The sequence below is a fragment of the Sebastes fasciatus genome, chromosome 1 (assembly GCF_043250625.1).
Source record: "Sebastes fasciatus isolate fSebFas1 chromosome 1, fSebFas1.pri, whole genome shotgun sequence".
NCBI classification, from domain to species: Eukaryota; Metazoa; Chordata; class Actinopteri; order Perciformes; family Sebastidae; genus Sebastes; species Sebastes fasciatus.
Window position 1 is genome coordinate 22,344,916 of NC_133795.1, and position 23,636 is coordinate 22,368,551.

The 23,636-nt window shown below is 42.1% G+C and overlaps 1 protein-coding gene across 2 annotated transcripts in view; it reads right to left on the minus strand.

The window, feature by feature from the left end:
* flnba (filamin B a) overlaps positions 1–23,636 on the minus strand; it is a 78,156-nt gene that overhangs the window by 36,454 nt on the left and 18,066 nt on the right. For both annotated transcript variants that reach the window (XM_074637358.1, XM_074637366.1), the window contains exons 2-11: positions 11,572–11,681; positions 9,960–10,095; positions 9,662–9,759; positions 7,632–7,779; positions 5,727–5,845; positions 5,525–5,599; positions 5,173–5,335; positions 3,984–4,184; positions 3,725–3,862; positions 2,521–2,647 (exon numbers count right to left, since the gene is read on the minus strand). In XM_074637358.1, the coding sequence (XP_074493459.1) occupies positions 2,521–2,647; positions 3,725–3,862; positions 3,984–4,184; positions 5,173–5,335; positions 5,525–5,599; positions 5,727–5,845; positions 7,632–7,779; positions 9,662–9,759; positions 9,960–10,095; positions 11,572–11,681 (1,315 nt within the window). The remainder of the gene's footprint in view (positions 1–2,520; positions 2,648–3,724; positions 3,863–3,983; positions 4,185–5,172; positions 5,336–5,524; positions 5,600–5,726; positions 5,846–7,631; positions 7,780–9,661; positions 9,760–9,959; positions 10,096–11,571; positions 11,682–23,636) is intronic.

The following is a 23,636-nucleotide window of genomic DNA, read 5'->3' on the forward strand; positions in this document are numbered from 1 at the left end:
CGCCAGCCACATCCTCTTGCACAGCTAATGCAGCTGCAGCCTCACCGCTGGATTTCTTCGGCCGTATACTCTAGCCCGTATAAATACGGCTGAATATCCGAGTCAACCAAAACACTGTAAAATGTGTCCTCGTCCATAACATCCTCTGCACTCATATTTTGGGATGCCATTTTCGCTGTTGGAAATTTAGCTACTTTGCAATACAAGCGAAGATAACAAGGAAGTTCTGGTGTTGAGCGGCATCTAGAGCACGGTGCCCCCTGGCTACCCAGAGAAATCCAAGCTGAAACAGCAGCCTGTAGTTCTTCCTTCCATCCAACTACGTCACTGTCACGTCAAATGACGGCGCTGGACGCAAGAAGAACAACAAATTTTGCTGCTGCAAACTCAGCTTTCTGGGTCCATATAGCACACACTGAGGAATATATTGCTCCCATTGACTACATTTACCATCAACACGGGTTAGACAGACACGTGAAAAGGTGTTGAATTTTCTCTTTAACACCCTCTGAAGATCTCATCTTTCCTGACCTCCAGTGGTTCAACTTGTCACATTGTTGCAGTGATGTAGAGGTGTACTTGGGGACCGTGTGACATCACTGTTTGGTGTGGTTACAGGTGCAACAGAGCATTTCTGACCACACCTAACAACATCTATCGATGATAACGTTTACATGCGCACGGGTATCCTGGTTTTGATCATATAGGATATGGTGTTTACATGGAACATGAATGTAAACGGTAAATAGACCTGCATTCGTATAGCGCTTTTCTAGTCTTCTGACCACTCAAAGTAGGGCTGGGCGAAAAACGATAAACACGATTGTTTTGATCAATAATGAGATCACGATTATTTATCACGAATATTCATAGATTTTATGGACAAAATATTTTGATTGCAATTTCATATTTTAAATAAACAGAGTGCTGCTTTCACTTCCATGTTGTGCTACATCCTAACTGCCAAAAACTAAATTTTACAAGATTACATTTGAACACATCATGATATAGTTAGACTTTACCATCGTCCAATACTCATTTGCACCATAATGTAACTCAATAGAACCTCCGTTGACGGAGCTCTGTAGCTCCATGCTGTCATTAGACGAGCTGGTCACTGATTAATCTGAGCAGCATCAGGGGGTTGAATTAAATATAATAAGTGTCTGATTAAGTTAGTTGTTCAAAATGTTTTGAGGTTCTTCCACCACAGCTTATTTTGGACTTATAGTTGTGACAAATTGAAGCTTTATGTCTCCTTCACTCACAATGAAGAACTTCCACCCTGACATCGTGTTTTAAACATCAATATCACAGTCGATTATGTTCATCTAATTGTGGGATGCCCAAATCGTCATCGTGATTAATACACGATTAATTGTGCAGCCCTAACTCAAGGCGCTTTACGCTACATGCAAACATTCACCTATACATTCATACACTGATGGTAGAGGCTGCCATACAAGGTACCAACCTACACATCAGGATCTAATCTAAATACTCTGATGGCACCGCCATCGAGAGCAATTTGGGGTTAAGTATCTTGCCCAAGGACACTTTGACATGCGGACCGGAGGAGCCGGGGGTAGAACTAACAATCTTCCGATTACTGGACGACCCGTTCTACCTCTGAATCACAGCTGCCCCATGACAACATTAGAAACCTGGTTACTCATCACTCTGTATACATGATTCTAACAGTATCCAGCTTTCTCATCATCTGTGTGCAGTTGTGACTTGATTTCTCTCCATCTCAGACATTATGTTCTGCACCAACAACGCGTGTTCAGAAACCTGGAACAGGTGTTTACATGACACACACTATCCTGGTTTCTATCAGAGTACTCACAGTAGCAGATGTAGGTTTCTAAAAGCAGGATTAAAACCAGTAAACTCTTACCCTATCCTCTCTCTCTCTGTCTCTGTCTGTGGAAAAACAGACAGCAAGTGTTTTCTGTGTGTTACATTAGCCGGATGAGCTAACAGTCAGTGCTGGATGAAATAAAACAGAAACCTGCTCAAGGACAGCTCCTCAAAACCCCCCAGAGATTTGAGGACGGCTTCTTCATTGTGGGAACATTCTGCCCCTGTATGACCTGTGAGGATGCCTGTACATGATTATGACTGAACCACGTACAGAACAGTCACGGTTCATGACTCTGCTGTTCTGTGATATGGTTGTTTCATTTAATTATGTATTTACAGGTATTTCCCTTACATGTGCAATTACTGATCCATGTATAGTTTGTCCGAGTCTGGCCGCTCATCAGTGTGTCTTGCCGCCAAGAATCCTTCACATATAGCTGGCTTCTCTTTCCATCTGGCTGACTGCTCAGGAACTTGGGGAACTCCCTGTACTCATACTAATACGAATACTCACACAATGTGCTCATCATAGAGGTGACAAAGAGAACACGAGGCCCAGACTAAAAGCGTTCATTTCCCTGCGGATCCAACCATTCAGATAAGATGAGGTAATGTGCTCTGAGGTAATTCTCTGAACACACAGGAAAAGCTTACCTCTTCGGGATGTGTTGACTGCCCCAGGTGATGGAGACGGTGTATTTGCCAGGACTGTTGGGATAATACTCATAGGAGAACACACCGTCCTGACTGGAGATCTGCTTCACTGGCTCCTCGATGCCCTCTGAAAGATTTATCAGAAATAAAATCTGAGTTAAGAGAACATCCGGACACTTTGGAAAATGTTCCCTTTTGCCGTCAGTCGTAGGAAGCTTCTTCACTGGCTCTGATTACCTTCTTCAAATATAAGTATTTTTATTGGAAACATGTATATTTACTTATACAGGAAAGATATAAATAGTACAAAAACATGTCCTTTATTTTTTTTTAGTTTTTCACCACCCACTCTGAACAACAGAACCATTCGACCCACCCATCCTCCCCATCGCCTGCCGGTAAACCACTCAACTGGGTGACTCCCCTCACATGATAAATAATACCAATAAAATGTAGTAATAAAGACAGAAATAATAAAATATAGAATAAAAATAAAGTAAAACACAAACAAAAATAAAAAACTGAAAACAAATACACACATACCGAATGAGGGAGTCAAGTTATAATGCCGTAACAAAATGGTTTAATATACTTCACACCACACAAATGTTGGAAATAAAAATAGGCTGGCTAATTCACTAATCATTAGATTGAGTTCAGGAAGGTAGTTGACTCAAAATAAGCAATTACAGAATACCATAGAAATTATCAGTGGTTACTCTCAAAGTCTATTTTTTTTTTTTTTTTTTAAATGCAGAAAAGACATCAAATCCTCTGGCTAAGAAGAACTTACAGTATCATTAGCTTAATTAGCTATCAAACAGTAGCCTACAGATGCCCTCGGCTGTCTGCTGTTGCTTATAAATACCAGGTGTAAATGCAAAAGCCTGATTATCAGATGTCTTATCAGATATCACAGGATAAGTGAAAACTTTGACCTGCTTGTGGAGGTGGAGGAAAAGTCAGGCGGATGAGAGGGATTCATCCTCTGGAGACCGTGAATGTCTGTACAGAATTTCATAGCAATCAATCTGATAGTTGCTGAGATATTTCAGTGGTGGACTGACTTATCGACATTGCCATCCCTAAAGCAATGCTGCTAAAAACTACAGTTCCCATGAATCACTGTGACCTTCAATGAACTCAGGAGCTCCAGTTGGACTTTGTGTCTCTATAAAGCCTCTACGGTGTGAACTGTACTCACTGGGTCCTTTGACGAGCACCTTCAGGTCTCCACTGCCGGCGTTTCTGGTGTCCACCTTGATGTCACCGACCTGCTTCACCCTCAACCCTGACGGCTGGAGGCCGCGACCCGTCGCCCTGCACGCACCCGGTGCGCAGGCTGCACAAACACACATCCAGGAGTGAAGAGATTCATTACTATGTGTTCAAGTGGGGTCATGATTATTATGTTTATGAGTCAATTACAATTGACTGTAATAGGTGAAGATGAAACGACTCACCAGGTCCCACGTCCACGGCGAAGGGGCTGCGGGGGATCCCCACCCCTCCGAAAGTGACGGCAACAGTGTGCGGGCCGGCCTGAGTGGGCCGGTAGGTGCAGCGATATGTGCTGTCGCCCTTATCCTCCATCATCACCTCCACGACGTTCTGGCGGCCCTGAGAGTCTTTGATCATGGCCGTCACGTCTCCTGTACCGGCTCCTACAGAGAAACTTTAACAAGTCAGTCTTTGACTTCAATTTCACTCACTGCTTGTGGAAAACAGAAAAGAGCCAGACTTAGGGCCATATCTTACAACCACGGCGGCGCACAGCGCAGCGCAACAATCATTGCTAGTTTCAGACCGACACAGATGTCATTTTCACTCCCAGCGCCCTCGTTGTGTAAGTAGCAAATGTACTTGCGCCCATCTGTGCGCCCCATGGGCGTGTTGGTCTTAAAATGAGGTGTGGTCAGGTGCTTTGTTGGTGTATTGCTATCTTGAGGCAGCAGAAAGCGATTGTGCCATTGACCTCAGTTAAATACGGTGTCAGCGCTTGAACAATGTTTTAAGGAAAACATAAAATGCAGGCAGCAGGTGACAATTCAGAAGATAATGAAATAAGGCTTTTAGAGGGAATGGGAGACAACACTGATTGGTTTAATTCCTGTTATGCTCAAAACTAACCTCTGATTAATTAAGAGACTAAATACAACCCCTTTGCCCCTTGCGCCTTACTTTGCACCCAGATCTTTAACTAGCAAAAGTGGAGTTGGACACACCCTAAATGAACTTTAGACCATGCGCTATAGATCGTTTAAATAGGGCCCTTAAAAGCTACATAGTCTTTACAATTTGAAATTCAATAATTGCATTACAGTTACTAATGTCAATAATTACTTGGTCTCTGTGGATTCAGTGGAGAAATTGGTCCAGGATATATTACGTTGCAACACTCATGCTGACAAGCTGACACAAGTAAAAGATGCCTCAGGAAGGGTGTGTGTGCTTACATATAAAACAATGGCCGTGGGTGTTTTGAAGCGAGTCATAGGCCTTTTACACAACCACGCTGCAACCTGCAGCTTCACTCCTATAGGTTGTTTACAATCTGTGACATCACATCCTGTCTCAGGGTGAGCGATGACATCTATCCATTGGACTGAAGCCTAATTTGACCCATAAACTATTTGTGTTTTTGTGTCTGACCTGCAGTGTAGATGTCAAAGTAGGTTTGTTTGTTGGCGATGTTGCCCACAGGTTCGACTCCCGGGCCTTTGACCGTGACCTTGGAGGCGTCGCCCAGCGCCTTGTCAACAGTCACCTCAAATGGACTTTTGGGGATCTGCTGGCCTGCAAACATCACCGTCACCTAGGAAACAAAAACAACAATTATCCATCTGTAAGCAGAAGAAGCATTTCTGATATATCAATATATCTTCCTTTTTCCTTTCACTAATAAAATAATAATCCTTAAACTTCCTTTTAGGTTCAAGGGAAAAACGTATTATGAGCCAAATGCATTTAATCATTTTATTACAGAAAGAAAACTGGAGCTTACCTTGTGAGGTCCCACGACTTTAGGAATGTAGCTGACGCTGAACGTCTTCTTGCCCTCATTAGGCTCCGCCTTCAGCTGATCAAAACACACAGAAAGATGTTAAGGTTATTTAGGTCGAGTTTTATATAAAAATATAAAATCACTGCAGCTTTGTCATTAAACAGGTGGGGAAACAGAGGAAGAGGAGGATTTGGTGGCGTACCTCCTCTCTGGTGCCGTCCGGATGGTCCAGGTAGATGGTCACCTGACCCTGACCGGCACTGAACGTATCCACTGTGAACACAGCAGGACGCATCACCCTGTTCCCCGTCGGTTCAATACCTGCAGAAGAAGAAAAAATCTTGTTGGTGACTAGATCCATTCCATGTAGTGTATGTAACTTTTTAAGCTAGGTTTATGCTCGCAGTAGTGTTCCCAGCGCGAGGGTGGGCAAATCAAAAATTACGCCATCACATATTGTGCTTCACGCACAATATGTGATGGCGTCATTTTTGATTTGCCCACCCTCACGCGACGGCTCTGCAAGTTGTTGCGCCGCTTGTATTGGTCGTGCACCTCTGAATTTTTGTAACGAAGCGCCGGCTGCGCATGGAGTTTTTCAGACATGACTGCCACAACAAGATAAAAGCAAATCACTTAAATTAAGAAGTAAAATAATGAATATATTTTTACAATTAATATGCCTCAGGATTTTAGGAAGATTACCAATTCATTTTTAAATACATTAAACGCAGGAGATCTTAGAAATATACATTTGAGTAAATATTTTGCCAGACGATTCAAATTGTTTAGAAGATATTCAATCTTTCAGCCTTCATTTCATTATAATACATTTGTTGTTCCAATCATTTGACTCCTTTCTTTACAGTGACTGTATAAAGGCGATAAAGTATGTGCATGAATATGAGATACGAGTTTACAGTTAATTACAATTCCTCCCCGGCTTTGAGGACTTTGGTTTATGGTGTTTTGCTGGTAACACTCAATGACTTCTGGCTTCCTCACTGAATATTTTGTTTGTGCACCCTCTGGCGTTACGGGGAATACTGCAACAAACAACCGTTGAGCATAAACGCCTTTGTGCCTGCTTGTAGCTCGCATGCCATCTGTGGAGGCCCGCCCTACAGTGTCTGGCGCGATTATAAACAAGGCTCTATGTGTTGTTTGTTTTTGTCCACTTTAATACTGCATATGCTTGTGTCATGCATATGTTTTTGGTCAAAACGTTCAGAAGTGAAACAATCAGTTGATCAACAAAAAAACAAATCGCAATTATTTTGGAATCAATTCATCGTTTCAGTCTTTTTTTGAAGCAAAAATTACAAACGTGAGGATGCTGTTCATATATGATATTTAACTGAATATTTGGGGCTTTTAAACTGTTGGTCAAAAGAAGTAAAAACAAGCCATTTTGAGACGCCACCTTGGGCTCTTGGAAACAGCTACGAGCATATTTCACCATTTTCTGAAGATTTTGTGCAACAACAACTAATCCATTATCAAAATAAGAATCTGCAGATTATAATTATAGAGATTACATATTATAAATAATCATTAGTCACAGCCCTAAAAACATCAACACCAATAAAGCTTCACTGAATTGAAATGAGTCCAGTTTGAGTGTTACATTCTTGAGGGTGAAGGTTTATCAGACGGTGCCGTCTCACAGTTTATGATACTGTAAGACAGGACTCTGTGTTATAGTGGGTGGGTGAGGGTGTGTGGGGGGAATGTCCTGCTGCCTCTGTAGTCATTCCCAGGTATTTCCTCCTCAAGGTTACAGTGTGTGTGTGTGTGTGTGTGTGTGTGTGTGTGTGTCAGATATTGAGCGTGGTCCTTTGTTCAGACTAACAGCTGCTAACTTCCTCACATTGTCAGACTGACCAGTGTTTCCAGTGTTCCCATTAGCCAACATACACTGGAACAGGTACAGAAGCTCTTGTGTTATTAAATCAAAAACCAGATGGCCAACAGAATGCGTTGAAAAATGCCATATTACATTTTTGTTTGTGGTCCCTTGTCATCATTTGTTGCTGTGTGTGCATGTGTGTGTGTGTGTGTGTGTGTGTGTGTGTGTGTGTGTGTGTGTGTGTGTGTGTGTGTGTACCTGGTCCGTATGCGCGGGCCTTCTTGGGGTTGAGTTTGGGTTTGAGTGGAGCTCCTGGCTTCAGTTTGGCTTTGGGGAACTGAGACAGGTAGGTCATCATCGACTGTTCGTCCGCTTTGGGATCAATGATCTCCAATGGAGCCATCACCTGCACACACACGCACACACACACATACAAACACACTGAGTTCATGTTTGCTGTAAATAAATCTGTTTCACACTTTAATATCCCTAAAAGCAGATTTGGGCTGCCAGTGTGAAAGTGGCTCTTCTGGTTTCAGGTTTTCAACATGACTTTAGAAACTGGCTGCAGGGATCTGTTCCTATTCAGTCACAAGAGCATTAGCGAGGTCCAACACGGATGTTGGGTGATCAGGCCTGGCTCACAGTCAGTGATCCCGTTCATCCCAGAGGTGTTGGATGGGGTTGAGGTCAGGGCTTTGTGCAGACAAGTCAAGTTCTTCCACACCAAACCGGGGAAACCTTTATGAGCTGGCTTTGTGTACCGGGGGGGTATTGTCATGTTGAAACAGGAAAAGACCTTCACCGAACTGTTGCCACAAAGTTGGAAGCACACTATTGCTTAAAATATCACTGTATGTTGCAGCGTTAAGATTTCCATTCACTGGAACAAAGGAGCCCAAACCAGGAAAAACAGACCCGGCATGTGGACAGGGATGTCCTGAATTCTGTGTCACACCGGCGTCATTAACGGCCACCGGTCTTTTCTTTCTGCTCACGTCATGTTCAACATTTCTCCAAGACAATCTGCTTCACAGGCTCAGGTTGTAAAAACACTGACTAGTGTAAAACCTTGGGTGGACTGAACTACTTTTCCAGCGAACAAAGATGGCCTAAATTAACGTCATGGGTGTGACGGTGAAACTTTGTCAGCTATGTTTTTTCTGGAGGAGACTTCCTGTGGGTGTCAGCTGACTGACAGGAAGCAGAGCATAACGTAATGCAGCCATGACACAAAAACATTCATCTCGGAATTTATGAAATCAGAATGAAAGAAAGTTTCTTCACAATCACTGCTGGTGTTGCTCTTCATACTTCATACTGAACAAAAAGCAGAAACGTTTTTTTTTTCCAGAACAACAAAATTTAGCTCTAATATCTATATCTCTAAACTTGTATCAAAAGTGACATAAATACTTCACTAATTATCTCCCAGGAACAGCCCATTGTTACACAAGTCATTATAGTACATTTCCGTTTCAGCTCAGGTTGCATCCTCTCGGCTTCCAACTAAAGTGTTGGAAAAAGGGAACTCCGGTTCAGTGAGTTTCCTCTGCCGTGAACAATCAGGAAACCCAACAACGCCTGTGTGAGATGCTGCCGGCGGCCTTTGACCTCTGGGGGAATATCACAGCAGAACGAATTCTGTTCTGTACCGGACTGCATGATACAGAGAAAATGTGATGTTTGTCGGCTATTTGCATGGTAAATTAAGATGCAAATCAAACGTCACGACATCTATTAGACGTTAGCATTGTTAGCAGTCCAGGCTACAACAAACACTAAATGCACACATCATCCCCTGCAGCTGCTTCAAAGTAAAAGCCCTCAGAGACCCTTCCTATCAGACACTTGGTGGCAGGAGGGCTTTTATTGTGAAGGAACTGCAAGGACTCAACATACAGGGACGTTTTGGACTTCACAGCATGCTAAAACGTTCAACAAATAAAAAACATTTTGCTTTACTTTTATATTTCTCTGTCAAACTTGTCAAGGTCAATTTTAAAATAATGAAAATGAGGAGTTTTGACTTCATAGCAGCAGAGATAGAATAATTAAAGAGCAGGAGTTACCAGCTTTATGGAATCTACCTCTCTGATAGCACATCCCTTTGAAAAGTTATGAAAATATTATTACGATAAGAACAATATCTTCTATGTAGAAACAGGACTTCTACATCTAACCCCACAAAACTTTACTAAGATTATTAATCCAAATAAAGTTTTAAATAAAAGGTTAAAGGTCACACTGCAGAAGCAGATGTGGAGCAGCATCAGAGGGAATCTAACCTGCGGGATGCCCAGCCACTCATCAGCCAGCTGCATGGCTTCAGTGGCATTCTCCACTGGTTTCACTGGATCCCAGGTCTCCCAGTCTGGACACAGGCCTGCAAACGACACATACATCAAGACTGTCAACCAAACCAATTTACAGACACACAACAGTTCTGCTGGGAAAAGACACAAATATTTCCAGGTCAATACTGTTATATTGAAAGAAAATCAGCTCTACTGCCTTGAAACACACACACACCCACACACACACACACACACACACCCACACCCACACAGAGCGAGGGTACTGTACCTGGTGCACAGCTGTCCACCAGTGCTCCCAGTGCTTTGCCATTCCTCCAGTCCTGGCTGAAGTTGCTGATTGGCAGATCAGGGACTTTGTTTTGGATCCAGCCCAGCAGACGCTGCTTCGGTGTCTTTGACTCTGCCTGCAGAAACAAGCGCCAACGTGAGTCAGTCAGCTTCCTAAAAGTGATTAGTATTTATGTAGCAACTTTTTATTGTCTTTTAGTTTTACGGTTTTATCACTTAAAGGCTCCAGAATTTTAGTTTAACATTTTCAAAAGAGATTGATGAAGTATCAGTTTTGACCAGTTTTGCTGCAGAGATATCTACTGCCAACCAAACTGTGTTTTGATAGTTTGATTATTGGATTATATCCAAAGTGGCAGAAACAAGAAAACAACTCGCACCATCGCTTCATCGTCCCAGCCGCTGGGAGGCTGCTTCACCGGGGGGGTAAAGCATGCAGCAGCTCCGAGGGACGTAGCTACCCCCAGTTAGCAGTTAGTTAGAATTCAGCCAGTGCAAACCCCAACAACACGGGGGGCTGATCCTGGAAGACCGCCCCGACACCCCGCCGGATTAGAAAACTTTCTGTTGCTGCCGTTACACAGGTTAAACCCAGCGCTCCACCAGCCCGCTGTGACTCCCGCCGCTGGGGTTTGTGCGGGCTGAATTAGAGTTGCTGCGGCTGTTGACTAGGGATCCGTCTCATGGAGCTGTCGAGTGCCAACAGCTCTCTTCCCGGCAGGGAGGTATCCTGGCTGCGGAGAGTTTCTGCCGCTTTAGATTTCGTCCAATAAGCAAACTATCAAAGCATACACGGACCGTAAAGCCCCCGGTTAGTGGCACAGTAAACACACAGATGGCTAACGTAAACTATAGGCCAACGCCACAGTTTCAGCAGTTTGGTTAAATTAAGCGTATTCTTGCCCTGCTGGCTTTTTTTTTTAATAACTGATGACTGTAAATTTAGATTGTATGGACCCAGTAGTAGAGGTGAAATGCTGCGCCCTATTTATTTGGAGCAGGTGGCTAAGTACTACACCTTTAATGCCCATTTTTGTCTGATGTCATGAGATGAACACAAGTTAAAGGGGACCTATTATGATTATGCATACTGTGCTTGTATGTGGGGTTTCTACTAGAACATGTTTACATGCTTTAATGTTCAAAAAACGCGTTACTTTTCTCATACCGGCTGTGCCGCAGCACCTTTTTTCACCCTCTGTCCGAAACGCTCTGGTTGATTTCCTGCCCCGCCCTCCCGAAAAGCCCAGTCTGCTCGGATTGGTTAGCTGGCCCACTATGTTGTGATTGGTCAACCGAACCAACCTCTTCGGATTCCTTTCCAGCTCCACTCTAACTAGCTTTATTTGAGGGTGTGCCAAACTAGCCGCGAGGAAAAATGTGTGACTCGGAGACATCACCACGTTACGGAAGAAAAGGCAGGACTTCAAGCAAGGCGTTTCAGGAGCAGTGTGTCTGTGGGAAGAGTAACTCCCTTTGTAACTTTGCAGACCTTTTACATGCACAACATACCATATAACACACTAAAGGAAAGGGAAAAAGCACAAAAACATAATAGGTCCCCTTTAATAAAAACTCAGCTGGATTGTTACCTCTTCCTCCTCGCCCTCCCAGATTGGCATGGAGATGGAGTAGTGCAGAATCAAAGTCCAGACCAGACCCAGGATCAGCTTCAGGTTCCCATCCACAATGGCTTTAGAGTCTGAGAGAGAGAAACAGACAGACCTGAGGTCAGCTTCACATTCTGCTCTGGAGATAAAACGATCCAAAGAACTGCAGTCACTTCTGCTGTTTGTTGGTTCTCCTGTGACGCTGAATATTTTACTTGAACTTGTATTACTAATACACCAACAATTTAACATCTAAACCACCAATACCCAAACTTGAACTTGAGAGCGCGATACCAGCAATGTGGGACTAATAACGTAACTTTAACGAAAACACAACACGATGGCCATTTCAAGACTCACTAAGCTGATTTTCAAACCATATTGAAATGAAAAGAAACTAAAAGCCACCTAGAAGGTTGAAATACACATTCAAACCTTACTTGAATTAAATCAAATTTAACAAGACTCCACAAGATGAAGGTAGAGGAGGAAAATAACAATATGAAGTTGAGATATTAACAGTTTCATTTCAGTTCCTACAGTCAGTAAAGTTTAACTGCAGACACCACAGCTTCAATCTGCCTCTGATCAACCTGTTTGGTATCCCACCACAAAGAATTAGTTTATTTCAGACGGGGATGAAAAATGGTGCAACACTGAGCCCAGATCTGAACACAAACATGCTCCCAGTCTACTATGGATATCAAGGTTTTACCTCTTTTTTTTAGCAGAGCAGAACAGTGCTGCAGGGTAATGTTACTCATTAATCAGATGTCACTGTACCAGCTGGTACCTCACACCAGCTAACACACACACACACATACACAGTTCAGAGTGAAGCAGACGAAACATTCCAGTCATTTTTAATCTCTCCGTCTACATTTTTCTCTCCTATAATAACAACGTATTCATTAAAAGGGAAACTCAGACATTTATGATAATTTGCTAATTTTCAAAGTTGCTAGAGACACAAGTGTGGGGTAAAATATGCCACGGACACAGTTAAATAGACACAGTTATATCAGAGATTATAATGTGGTTCATTTTGTTTGATGTCATTTTTCGAACTTCCAAATAAAGAAATACAGAGCACTACTATCAGATAGCTAAAAGTGGTACTTCTTAAAAGTAGAGCTGTCAAAGTTCACACGTTAACGCAAATTTGTTTTAACGCCACAAATTTCTGTAATGCATTAACGCAATCAATCTTTCGGAGTTTGTAGCGGGGTCAGTTTTAATGTTAGAGTGAAGATACTGGCATCAAATGAAACTAGAAAACCTAAGGAATCCATTGGTAACAACCATTTACAAATCCTCAGGAGTGCAGAGAAAGAGTTATTTGGTCAAATCATTTTTTGACGTATCGATATTTTCAGAATTTCATGCAGAATTTGTGTCGGATTTGTTATTTTAAACCGATGTATTCGCACCTTTGACTTTTATCGTTTTTTACGATGCGTCTCAGTTAATCTTTACACCCATACTTTTTCTCTACCTTGCAATATGCTGCTCTGATTCATTTCTGCCACGTGAACATACGATGCGATCGATCAATCACCTGCTGAGCTGAAGCAGACCGATCCTGATGCATCTCGTCTCGTTCAATCATCAATGTAGTTATACTAGATGAGAGTTAAAACAATCATCTCACTCATTAAATATGTGGTAATGTAGTACCTCTGATTGTTCTCCATAAAGCATAATAATATCTAATATTATATTTCATAAAAACGTATTTTCGATTGTTAGCGAAGGCGTTCTATATTACAGGCGAGGCGGGGCTCCTCCACATAAATAATGCTGCTGGAAACTTTGCATTGTGTTGCATGTGTGTATTTAATGTGTATTGAAATAAACAAGACTATCTATATGAGCATCAGTGGCCATCACACGCTTCATTGTCCATTTCACAGCACCATTAAACAATCACACACCTTCATAGTTACCCAATAGGTTTGTCTCCACTTGATTATGCAACTGCAAGCTGACTTTCAACACTCTGTTGTGTGTTCAGCAGATCAGATCGTGTGTCGTCATGTCTCTACAGTGTGTGTGTGTGTGTTTTAAACCCTGTGATCCACCTGGTGAATGTGCAGCTCTGTTTCGCTGTCAGCAGACCAGCTGTGGTCCAAACATGTTTCAGCAACTCAGGTTTAGGTGGAGCTCTGGGAGGGTGCAGCCTCACCCACGGGTGACACAACACGGTTAATGACTGAGGATGTGCTTCAACACACATGCAGCCTTTATACACACACACAGGAGAGGTTGCGACATCCTGCTTTCTACATTCCTAATCTCTGTTTTTCCAGACTCAACACTCATTTATCTCTTTGTTTTTGTCTTTTTCTTCGACTTTTTCAATGTGTTTCTCTCCTCTGACTCTTTCACTCTCCCCACCTGTTTTTTTTTACGTCTCATTTCTCACACACACTCCTCCTTCCTTTTTCCCTCCAAGGTTGACCTGCCACACCTGTGAGTGTGAGTGTGAGTGTGTGTGTGTGTGTGTGTGTGTGCGTGTGTGTCACCACCAGCCGCCTCCCGCCTCTCCAGCAAACATCCTGTCAGTGAGCAGCACTAGTAGTCAGCGGCCTTTACCCTCCACACACACGAACACACACAAAGAAACACACTCACACAGAGCTCCACCCATTGCTGAGCTCGCTCACTCAGCTAAACGTTAATCAGTCACACCAAATGGGACACTTTCTTTACTGAAATCACATGAAGAACTAAGAAAATGTTAAAGTTATGACGTGTTGTTTAGTTAATGCACAATAAAGATTACAATATTACAATATTTTCTATGCTAAATGCAGTACCTGTGAAGGTTTCTGGACAATATCTGTCATTGTTTTGTGTTGTTAATTGATTTCTAATAATAAATATATACATATATTTGCATAAATCAGCATATTTGCCCACTCCCATGTTGATAAGAGTACATACTTGACAAATCTCCCTTCAAGGTACATTTTGAATGGATACAAATTTGTGAATAATCGCGATTAAATATTTTAATCGATTGACAGCCCTAACTTGAATGCAACCCGTACAGCTTAACTACACTTCTGTTTAGTGTACATGTTTTTTTATTCTGTTTTCCTGTCTTCTTAATGGTTAATGATGGCTCAGATTTATTTTGGGACCCCTTAGAGGTTCCTGACGCCAAGGTTGGGAAACACTGCTTCAGTGCCATCTAGCCATGTTGTTGTTTTATTTGCCCAAGTTTTCAGCTGTATAGTTTGAGTGGAATGTTACTGTTTTAAATGTTACCTTTTAATCTTAAATAATATATATTTTTGCATTTAAACTTAATTTCATTCAAAACAGTCCAGAACATCAGATTGGAAACTAAGCAGTGTGTTGTGTGTGTGTGTGTGTGTGTGTGTGTGTGTGTCCTTGCCGACACAGTTTTGTGAGTAACGAGGCTATCGCCATGGTAGCCTATTGTTCACATGAAGGACAAGAGTAAGAGAGAGACAAAGAGAGAGGTGGGGGGAGGAGAAGAGAGGAGGTGGGGGAGTAGGAAAAAATTAATGCAGCGAGTCAAATCACTGATAGAAGAAGAGCAAAACAACAAAAACATGTGTGTGTGTGTGTGTGTGTGTGTGTGTGTGTGTGTGTGTGTGAGACAGAAAGATGATTTTTTAACAGCTCTAATAATCTGCTGCATCATTTCCTGCTGCTTAAAGTCTCTCTTTGTCCTTCCTCTCCGAGTCCCTCATCCTCCTCATGTGACTGACCCTCAGCTCGGCGGCCCCAAAATCGCTCAGCATTCTGCTAATTTAAGGTGACAACAACCATCGTCTAAACAAAGACAAATCTTCAACTAATGTCTGACTAAGTGAATAACAGTAATGTGATGTTCTGGGCTTGGTAAAAAGAACACAACCATAAATACCCGGCGGCAGCAGCAGCAGCATGCCAACTCACACACACCTAGGCAGGTAATGCCAAATGCTATCAATCATATCAGTCAAGGCTTCAAGGAATTTGCTGGCCTGGTTACACACAATGGTGCCAATGGGAGTGTCCTGATAGCACTTCACCCCGCCCAGCCCAAATTAACAAAGTGAGGATCTCTTGTGAAAGTGGCCCCTGGAGCAGTGGTTTTCAGAGACTGGATGAAGACCCCGAGTCAGAGGAGATTAAATACAGGTGTAAACACCGACAGTACTAGAGATGTCCACAGTATCGTGGCCCCTCCAGGCAAAACTAATGCAGCCATTATTCATTGCATTATTTACACCTGTCTTTTTCCTGCTATGACAAGTCAAAATGTCTTCAGTGAAAAAAAGCCTATTGTGTGAATGGGAAAAATTATTTCGGCGCACCGGTGTGACCGAGTTCTGACATTTAGATAAAAAAATACACGTCGTTTAGTGGGAAACTCCACCAATAATGAATCCGTTATCTAATAGTTTCTGTCTCTCACTTCCATTCTATGCGTGTGAAGGGGTGAAAAAACATTTGCTTCTGCTTGCGAAGCTAATTCGCATCTTTGGATTTGCGTAAAGTTCAACTTTGGTGAACTTTCAGGCACATATCGCCTCGGCAGGCGATGGTCACTCGCCTGCATTCATGCATGTGTGAGATATCGTATTGTGTATATGTCGGCGGTTAGGTAACAAGAGGTTTCAGTACAGAAATGCCAAATAAGGATTGAGGTCATTTAGAAACAGTATCTCCATTATATAATTTCTCCATCAGAGAGCACTGACAAGTTTGATTTTACACTGTAAAATGTCCAAAATAGTGAGTCTTCATCACAATTCTTTGAAAAAAAAATCAAAGCTGAGGGATCAAGATTGTTTGTTGATGTTAGAAAAATTACTATCGGATGATATATCTTTATTTTTTAAACTCCCAAATATCAATTTCAGTGTCGGTCTCAAAAATCCAGTTTCAATGGGGCTACAGTATATTATAAAATTGGCTCTAGTATCAGTGTAAAACAACGCCCATACCTAGCCTTACTGAAAAATAACAGCAATAACTTTTATACCACAATAGCATCACAAATTATGACGTATTTAAGACTGCATTTAGTTTAGAGAACTGAAGAAATATTTAAACTTGACACATGAATTTTAGTGATCTAAGAGTTTCTTCAGCCCTCGAACTCTCCTTTTCATGCATGGTTCTGGTGACAACTGAACCAGCATCCCCCTTATCTACTGGAGCACCAGCCAGAGCGTGACCATGCTACAACCACTAAAAGGCTCACATAAGAGGTTGGTCATGACTCCCCCGCCCTCCCAATAGTAAACACTGCAGTCAGCTCCTCTTTCATTCAGAGATTTATCTGTCCACAAATCCATTCACAAAATGGTCCCCGTATAATTCAGCCCGGATGTGCGTCAGATAAACAGCATTTGAGCCACTACTGCCGCAGATACCTGCTGATTTGTTGACCCGTCGCCATGGGGACACAACAATACCGAGGCAACAAGGACACTACTGGAGAATGGGGGGTTGGGAGGATTTAAGTTTGCACTGGGAGAGACAAAGAATGTGTACAAGGAGAAACGGAAAGTGAAGGAGAGAGATAAAGTAACTGTGTATGTACAATGTGTGTGTGTGTGTGTGTGTGTGCGCGCGTGTAAAGGTGAATCGGGTTGGAACAAAATGCCTCTCTTATCAGCGTGGCACACCCTCTCTCTAGTGCAGGAAGCTGCATAATGTGCCAGCAGCAGAAAGTACAGAAATACCTGCTCTGTGATCCAAACAACAGTCAGACTAATAACCTACTAGCCAACTTATAACTAGTACAGAGGTTCATTAACTCACACTGACAACTAACCAACCTGTCCATTCAAGTATGCTGCTCCCTCTTCTTGGAATCAGTGACCTGAAAAATGACCTGAAACTTTGAGAGCTGGTCTCACTGAATGTCTTTAAAGTGCTTCTAAAAGACCTCGAAACAGGCACATCTGGTTGCAGATGTTTTGAATGCTGATGAATGTTTTTTGATACCTTATGATTATGTAATTTGCTCTTTGTCTTTGTTTTCAATTGTTATGTTTGTTTTATGTCTAAAACCGTGTAACTGTGCGGAAAAGAGATTTTTAATCTTAGTTTTTACTCCTGGTTAAATAAAGGTTTAAAAAGAAGCTGTAAGCGTGGGACATGTGTACTGGGTACTGTTGTGAAACACATTGTAGTCAGGTAACGGCTTGCTCTGCGGTAACACTTGTTTCACCTATTGACGTGAGTTATACACATGCAGGTCTGGAGCTGCAAGCGTGCTTCTTTAGAAATGCTTGTCGGACGGTGCCATGGCTTTGGAAACTCCCTCTCCCTCATCTTTCCGACGCCGTATTAAGGGGCGTCTGTGTCCAACCATTTCTGTAACTTTTCAAAACCACCACACCATGATGGATCGGCTGTGCTGAGGTGAGAAAGGAGTTTCTCTGTCTTTTTTTCTGTTGATTACACAACTATGACTGTTACACTATGACTGTCTTCCAGTGAGTTAGGAGTTATTCCCATATTTAAACAATATCGCATCTCCCCACTTTCTATGACATCCGGCTTTTCGCTCCACCTTCCAGTGTGCTCGTTCTGAACGGCTAAAAACACTTTATTTCCGACGTTGACGGACGACACGTCGTACAAACTTTTCTAGAATTAACTCAACCCTGAAGACTGAACTTGATACATGTCTCGCATTCAGGTTAGTGGACATGAGACATCTTCATGTATTCTATTATGTTTTACTTATCTTATCTAAAATCCTGTGTGTTTTCTATGTTTCACCAACCTGCAAGACCAATTCTCCACCAGGGACAATAAAGATCATGTTGAACCAACCCCAATAAATATTATTCAGTTTGAATGGATTTAACGTGACTTTATTGTTGGTAATATACAGGTGAAAATGCTGAACCTTTCTGCGTGGTGAAACTGCTCCTCATATCTATGATAACATTGCCGTTTCACCGCTTGGTCCAACTAGACAAATTATTTGTTTCATCATGAAATTCAATATATTTATGATTCGGTGGTGGTGCGCCACAGATGGCTTTATGCAACGCTGATTTATCTGGTTTTATTTTAGTCTATTTAATACAAAACACATTTAGAGGCCTTTTGCTCAGATTTGTCCCTCTCAATCCAACATACACACACTGATATGCAAGTCACACCTGCCTACAGTTAACTGTAGCTCACTCTCTTGTGACAGTTGAATACCTGACCCCCTTTCTCTCTCCCTCTCTCTCTATGTCTCTATGCCCATAAAACAGCTGTTCCTTCACACGATGACTACATCAGCGTTTCACAACCACACATGTTTGCCTTCATACCCAACAATTTACTGCTGAACAGTACAGAACAGTTGACGCCTGAGGCAGATCATCACTGATGTCAGCCCCCCAAAAAAAAGAATATTCTGTCTCTCAGCAGCAGCCGGAATGAGGACAACCCGTTTTGTTGAGTCATGATTGTTATGATCATGTTATTGAATAAGCTGGCATTTCTTACATTATAGCAGTGGTTCGCAAACTGGGGGGTGCGTGACTGGGGGAAATGGTGATCATTCAGACAGGTAGTCTGTAGGTTTACAGAACTGACAGATATTTGACAGGGACAAAAAGAAAAAGAGACGATGCTTCGGAGACGAACAAGACAGTGTGCTCATCTGACGGTAATCAAAAGAAAATATGCCGGAGTAGGGCTGCACCGAGTAATTTGAAGCTTCATTCATAACGTAGAAATTGTAATTATTATCAAACTTACAGAAAAATTAGCCACCTTCTTTTCCCTCCTCTCTCTCAAACGCACACAGAGCGAGCGACGAGGCACTCCGTCCGTCACTGTAATTGCCTCAGTCCTTAGTCCAAAAGTAGTGTAAAGTGGGTTTTTACAGCTTTTTCTCTGAGAACAGCTGCCCGCTGCGGTCAGAAATGACACTATAAGAGCAGTGAGAGTGAACCAAAAGAGTAAAGTTTCAGGTCAGACAGCTAAACAAAGAGCTGTAACTACTGTTTAAAGCTCCGTAAACTCGAGGGGAGCTGCAGATTTGGATAAATATTCCCCATATGAACAAAGTTAACGAATGATGGAACATCTATCTTAATTTAAAAAGGACCATACTAGTGATATTGTACGTTTTATCTTTTTACTTAAAAATGCCAAATACTTCAAAAAAGTGAAGCACTGAGATACTGTAGATGATAATCCATCCACAAACGCAGACATTCACATTCACTGTGATAGATTACACAACTCTCAGCTGTCTGTGACAGGATTAGCTGTGATAAGTACACAGCTTGTATGCTTAAACACTGGTATGATCCTTTAAGGTTTTGAAAAGATTTTAATACACCAGTGCCAGTTATTACACAACAGACCATCATTCAATTGTAATGAGGAACTAACACAACAACAAAAAACCTTAAAGCTGAAAAAACAATATAAAAGACTGGTGGGGAAAGTGAATTTTAGGTGGAAATGCCCTTTACAACAAAGAACAGGAGGTACCTGCAGTGGTAAACAGGATGGGGAGTGTGTGTGTGTGTGTGTGTGTGTGTGCGTGTGTGTGTGTGTGTACACAGACTGTAGGTTTGACCCATGGTACACACACACACACAGATTCCTCAATGGTGAGATCATAACCCCGCCTACCTACCCCCAATCCATCAGACACACACACATATTTCAACACCCCCCTTCCCTCCAAGGACCCAATGGATGGTGGCAAAGGAACAAAAGCCCCACACACACACACTACACAGAAATTCAACAAGCACTCAATTTAAACACGACCATTAACACACACTCAGCAGGTAGCCTTTTCAAACTGCTGTCAGGTCAGTTAAGAAATCTTTCACTCAACACAAAACACACACACACACACACTTCTCCAGGTGTTTGACATCACTACTTTGTGCTGTGAGGCCGATCACATGTTCACAGTTCAACAATGTAGATCACCATTATCATCATCTTCAGCATCATCAATAGACCGATCAATAGCTTTATCCTCGTGATTTTAGGCGTGTGTGCACATTTGTTGTTTTTAACTGTCCTCCCTTCTTAACTTTGTGCCACACAGCTTGTTTTATCTGTAGATTTCAATGCACATATGTTCTCTAAACGCTACTGTATGACAATGGACATGCTTGAACTAAACATTACATGTGTTTTAATTAAATGTCAGTTTATTTTAACTTCTCACTGTCACTGTTAATAGAAGCTTTTGCAATGAATGGTAAAATCTTAGTTACTTACACCCAATCACCCTAAACTTCATATTACATTTAATTAGGGCTGTCAAAGTTAACCGCGATAGTAACAAAAAATGTTGTTTTAAGGACACTGATTTCTTTAACGCATCTTGCGATTTTTAGGTTGTAGCAGGCTTTACAGCTGGAACAAAGATACTGGCCTCATATGAAACTAGAAGAGAAAACCTAAGGAATCCATCGGTACCAACCATGACATACTAGCTTGTCGCGAAGGAGGTTAAATAACGCTCCAAACTTACGCTAAATTTTGGCGAGGAAAAACTGTCATGGCCATTTTCACGGATTTCCTAAAATTGAGGAACTTCTGCTTCAGGATGCTGGTTTGTAGTCCTTTATACAATAGAGATTGATGGATGGAACTACTTTCTCCTGAAGAAAAACTTGACTGCAGGTTCAGTGGATTCTCAAGAGTAATGGGGAAAGATGTGATTAATTTGTACGTCATTTTTTCAAGGCTCTGAGCAGCAAAAACCACCACCACCACCCTTGCATTGGGGCGGTGGCAGGAATCTCATCAACATTTCTGAGTAAGACTAGAGGTACGTAAGAACGCATGTTTCTAATAAATTGGGTGAACTGACCCTTTAGGCCTCAAGAGCAACTTTAGGTTGTCATCAAATGATTGATCACTTCAAAACCAACTTTCAAGGTCTAACATTTGAACCGTTTCCAGAAAAGTCAGCAGTCTTCCCCCATCGCATCATGTCGGCACTCCCAAACTGCGGCACCCACTGATGACATCACCGCATGATCCATTGCTGTAATAACGGCGCCGCTTAATAGGAGTCACATGAGTCATGCAGCAGCAGCTCAGAGGGGGCGATCCCACCAAGAAACCCAGATTACAGACAGAGACACAAGAGGCTTTTAATGGCTTTCATTTGGTTAATGAGGGGCGCGCGAGATACAGAGTGTGTCATTCTGTCTCGCTCTCTTTAATCTGGTCATTGGTTGGACTCGAACAGCTGCAGAGATGAAAGATCAAGCACTAAGAAAAACTTGCTCTCACGTCTTTCAGACTCATTCACAAGAAATCAAAGAAGTGAATGAACTAAGAAAAAAAGCAAATGTCAAATGATGGAAACTGGAAAGCGTCCGGTGTTTATTAAAGAGGCGAATCTGACTCCGTGAAGCAGCACGTAGGATCAGCCAGGAGAGCCTTGGCAGGGGACTTCAGGCCGCGACCCGGCTCAGAAGGAGTCAGTAGTTCACAGATGTGGTTAGGAGCCGGACCAAGTTTAGCAGTCGACTGTAAATTTTCAAATCAATTCTGATTTTAAAATTGCTTGAGATCTTTGATACCGCATTTTGGACTCAAGCAGGACAAAATGAAACTGCCATAGTTCAAACAGGATAAAATAAACATTATAGATATACTGTATGTTTTAAAAAGGAACCCTGTGGAGTTTTCAAATCAAGTCAAGTAATTTCTATTTATAGAGCCCAATATTACAAATTTGCCTCAAAGGGCTTTACAATCTGTACAGCATGCAACACCCTCTGTCCTTACAGCCTCGATTCAGATAAGGAAAAACTCCCCAAAAATCACATTTAACAGGGAAAAGCTGTAACACGAGCAACAGATGACGTGTACAGAATTACCAATATAATAACGTTACAGTATAGACAATCCAAATGATTAGGGATCTCGCGATTTCAATTCTAAAATCGGTAATTGATTGAAATTATATTCCGATTTTGACCATCGGATCTAACAGCAGGATCACCTGCTTGCCTGCATCCGAAGAAAAAAATACATTGGACTCAAATGTAACAGCCACTTCACTCATGGAATCTTGACAACTCTACAAATGACAAAGATGATATAGAACGTAAACATATATGAAGACAATGGATAAAGGAAGGCGTTTTGAACACAAGTAGCACAGAGCGCAATGTTTTTACAGATGGATCTGTTTGTACTGTGCACATGCATGTTTTGACCGGTCTGATGTGGACATCCGAGGTGGGCGTTTGCCACAGCATTTATATCTAAAACAATAGTGGGCCTAAAATTGGGCTTTGTGGCACACCACGAGTGAGATGGGCAGTAGAGGTTACAGCATTCCCAAGAGCAACAGATGTTTTATGGTTTTCGAACCAGAATAGGGCGCCATCAGAGATGTTGAGAAACTTCAAGACCACGGAGCAAGATGTTCTGGTCCACTGTGTCAAATGTTTCATAGTATCAGCATGAAGCATCACCAGGAACCAGGGGGAAACAACGTAAATAATGAACCAGTTTCCACTTGGAAGTCATTGGAGCTAAAAGAAGTTTGATACCAACAAACAGCAGAAAAAACATGAAAACATGAGAACCACAAGAGAGCCGAGTAACCAGCACAGTGATGCCCTATCATTAACACACACACACACACATCTGGCATTACGTCTGCATGCATAAACAGGACACACACTGACAAACACGCTGCAGCGTTTAGCCTTGTGTGACCTCACCCTGCTGGTTCCCAGGCTATGATGTCATCAGAACCAGAAACATCGCCATGTGGTGAGGTAGAGGAGGACGAAGAGGAGAGAGGTGGAGGAGGAGGAGGATGATAATTATTGAGAAAAGATTAAAATAGATCATGAGAGGGGAAAAGGAGAGGGATAGATAAAAACTAAAAATAGCAAAATTAGCAATAGAAGAGAAAAAAACAAAGACGAGCAGAATAAAGGTGTTGTATGTACCGTATAGTGCTACAGGAATGAGTCCTAAAACACGAAAATGAGTTAGCATTTTAGCACTTCTGATTCCCTCGTCTGGAAGTCAATGGGTTTTTAGTTAGATGCCTG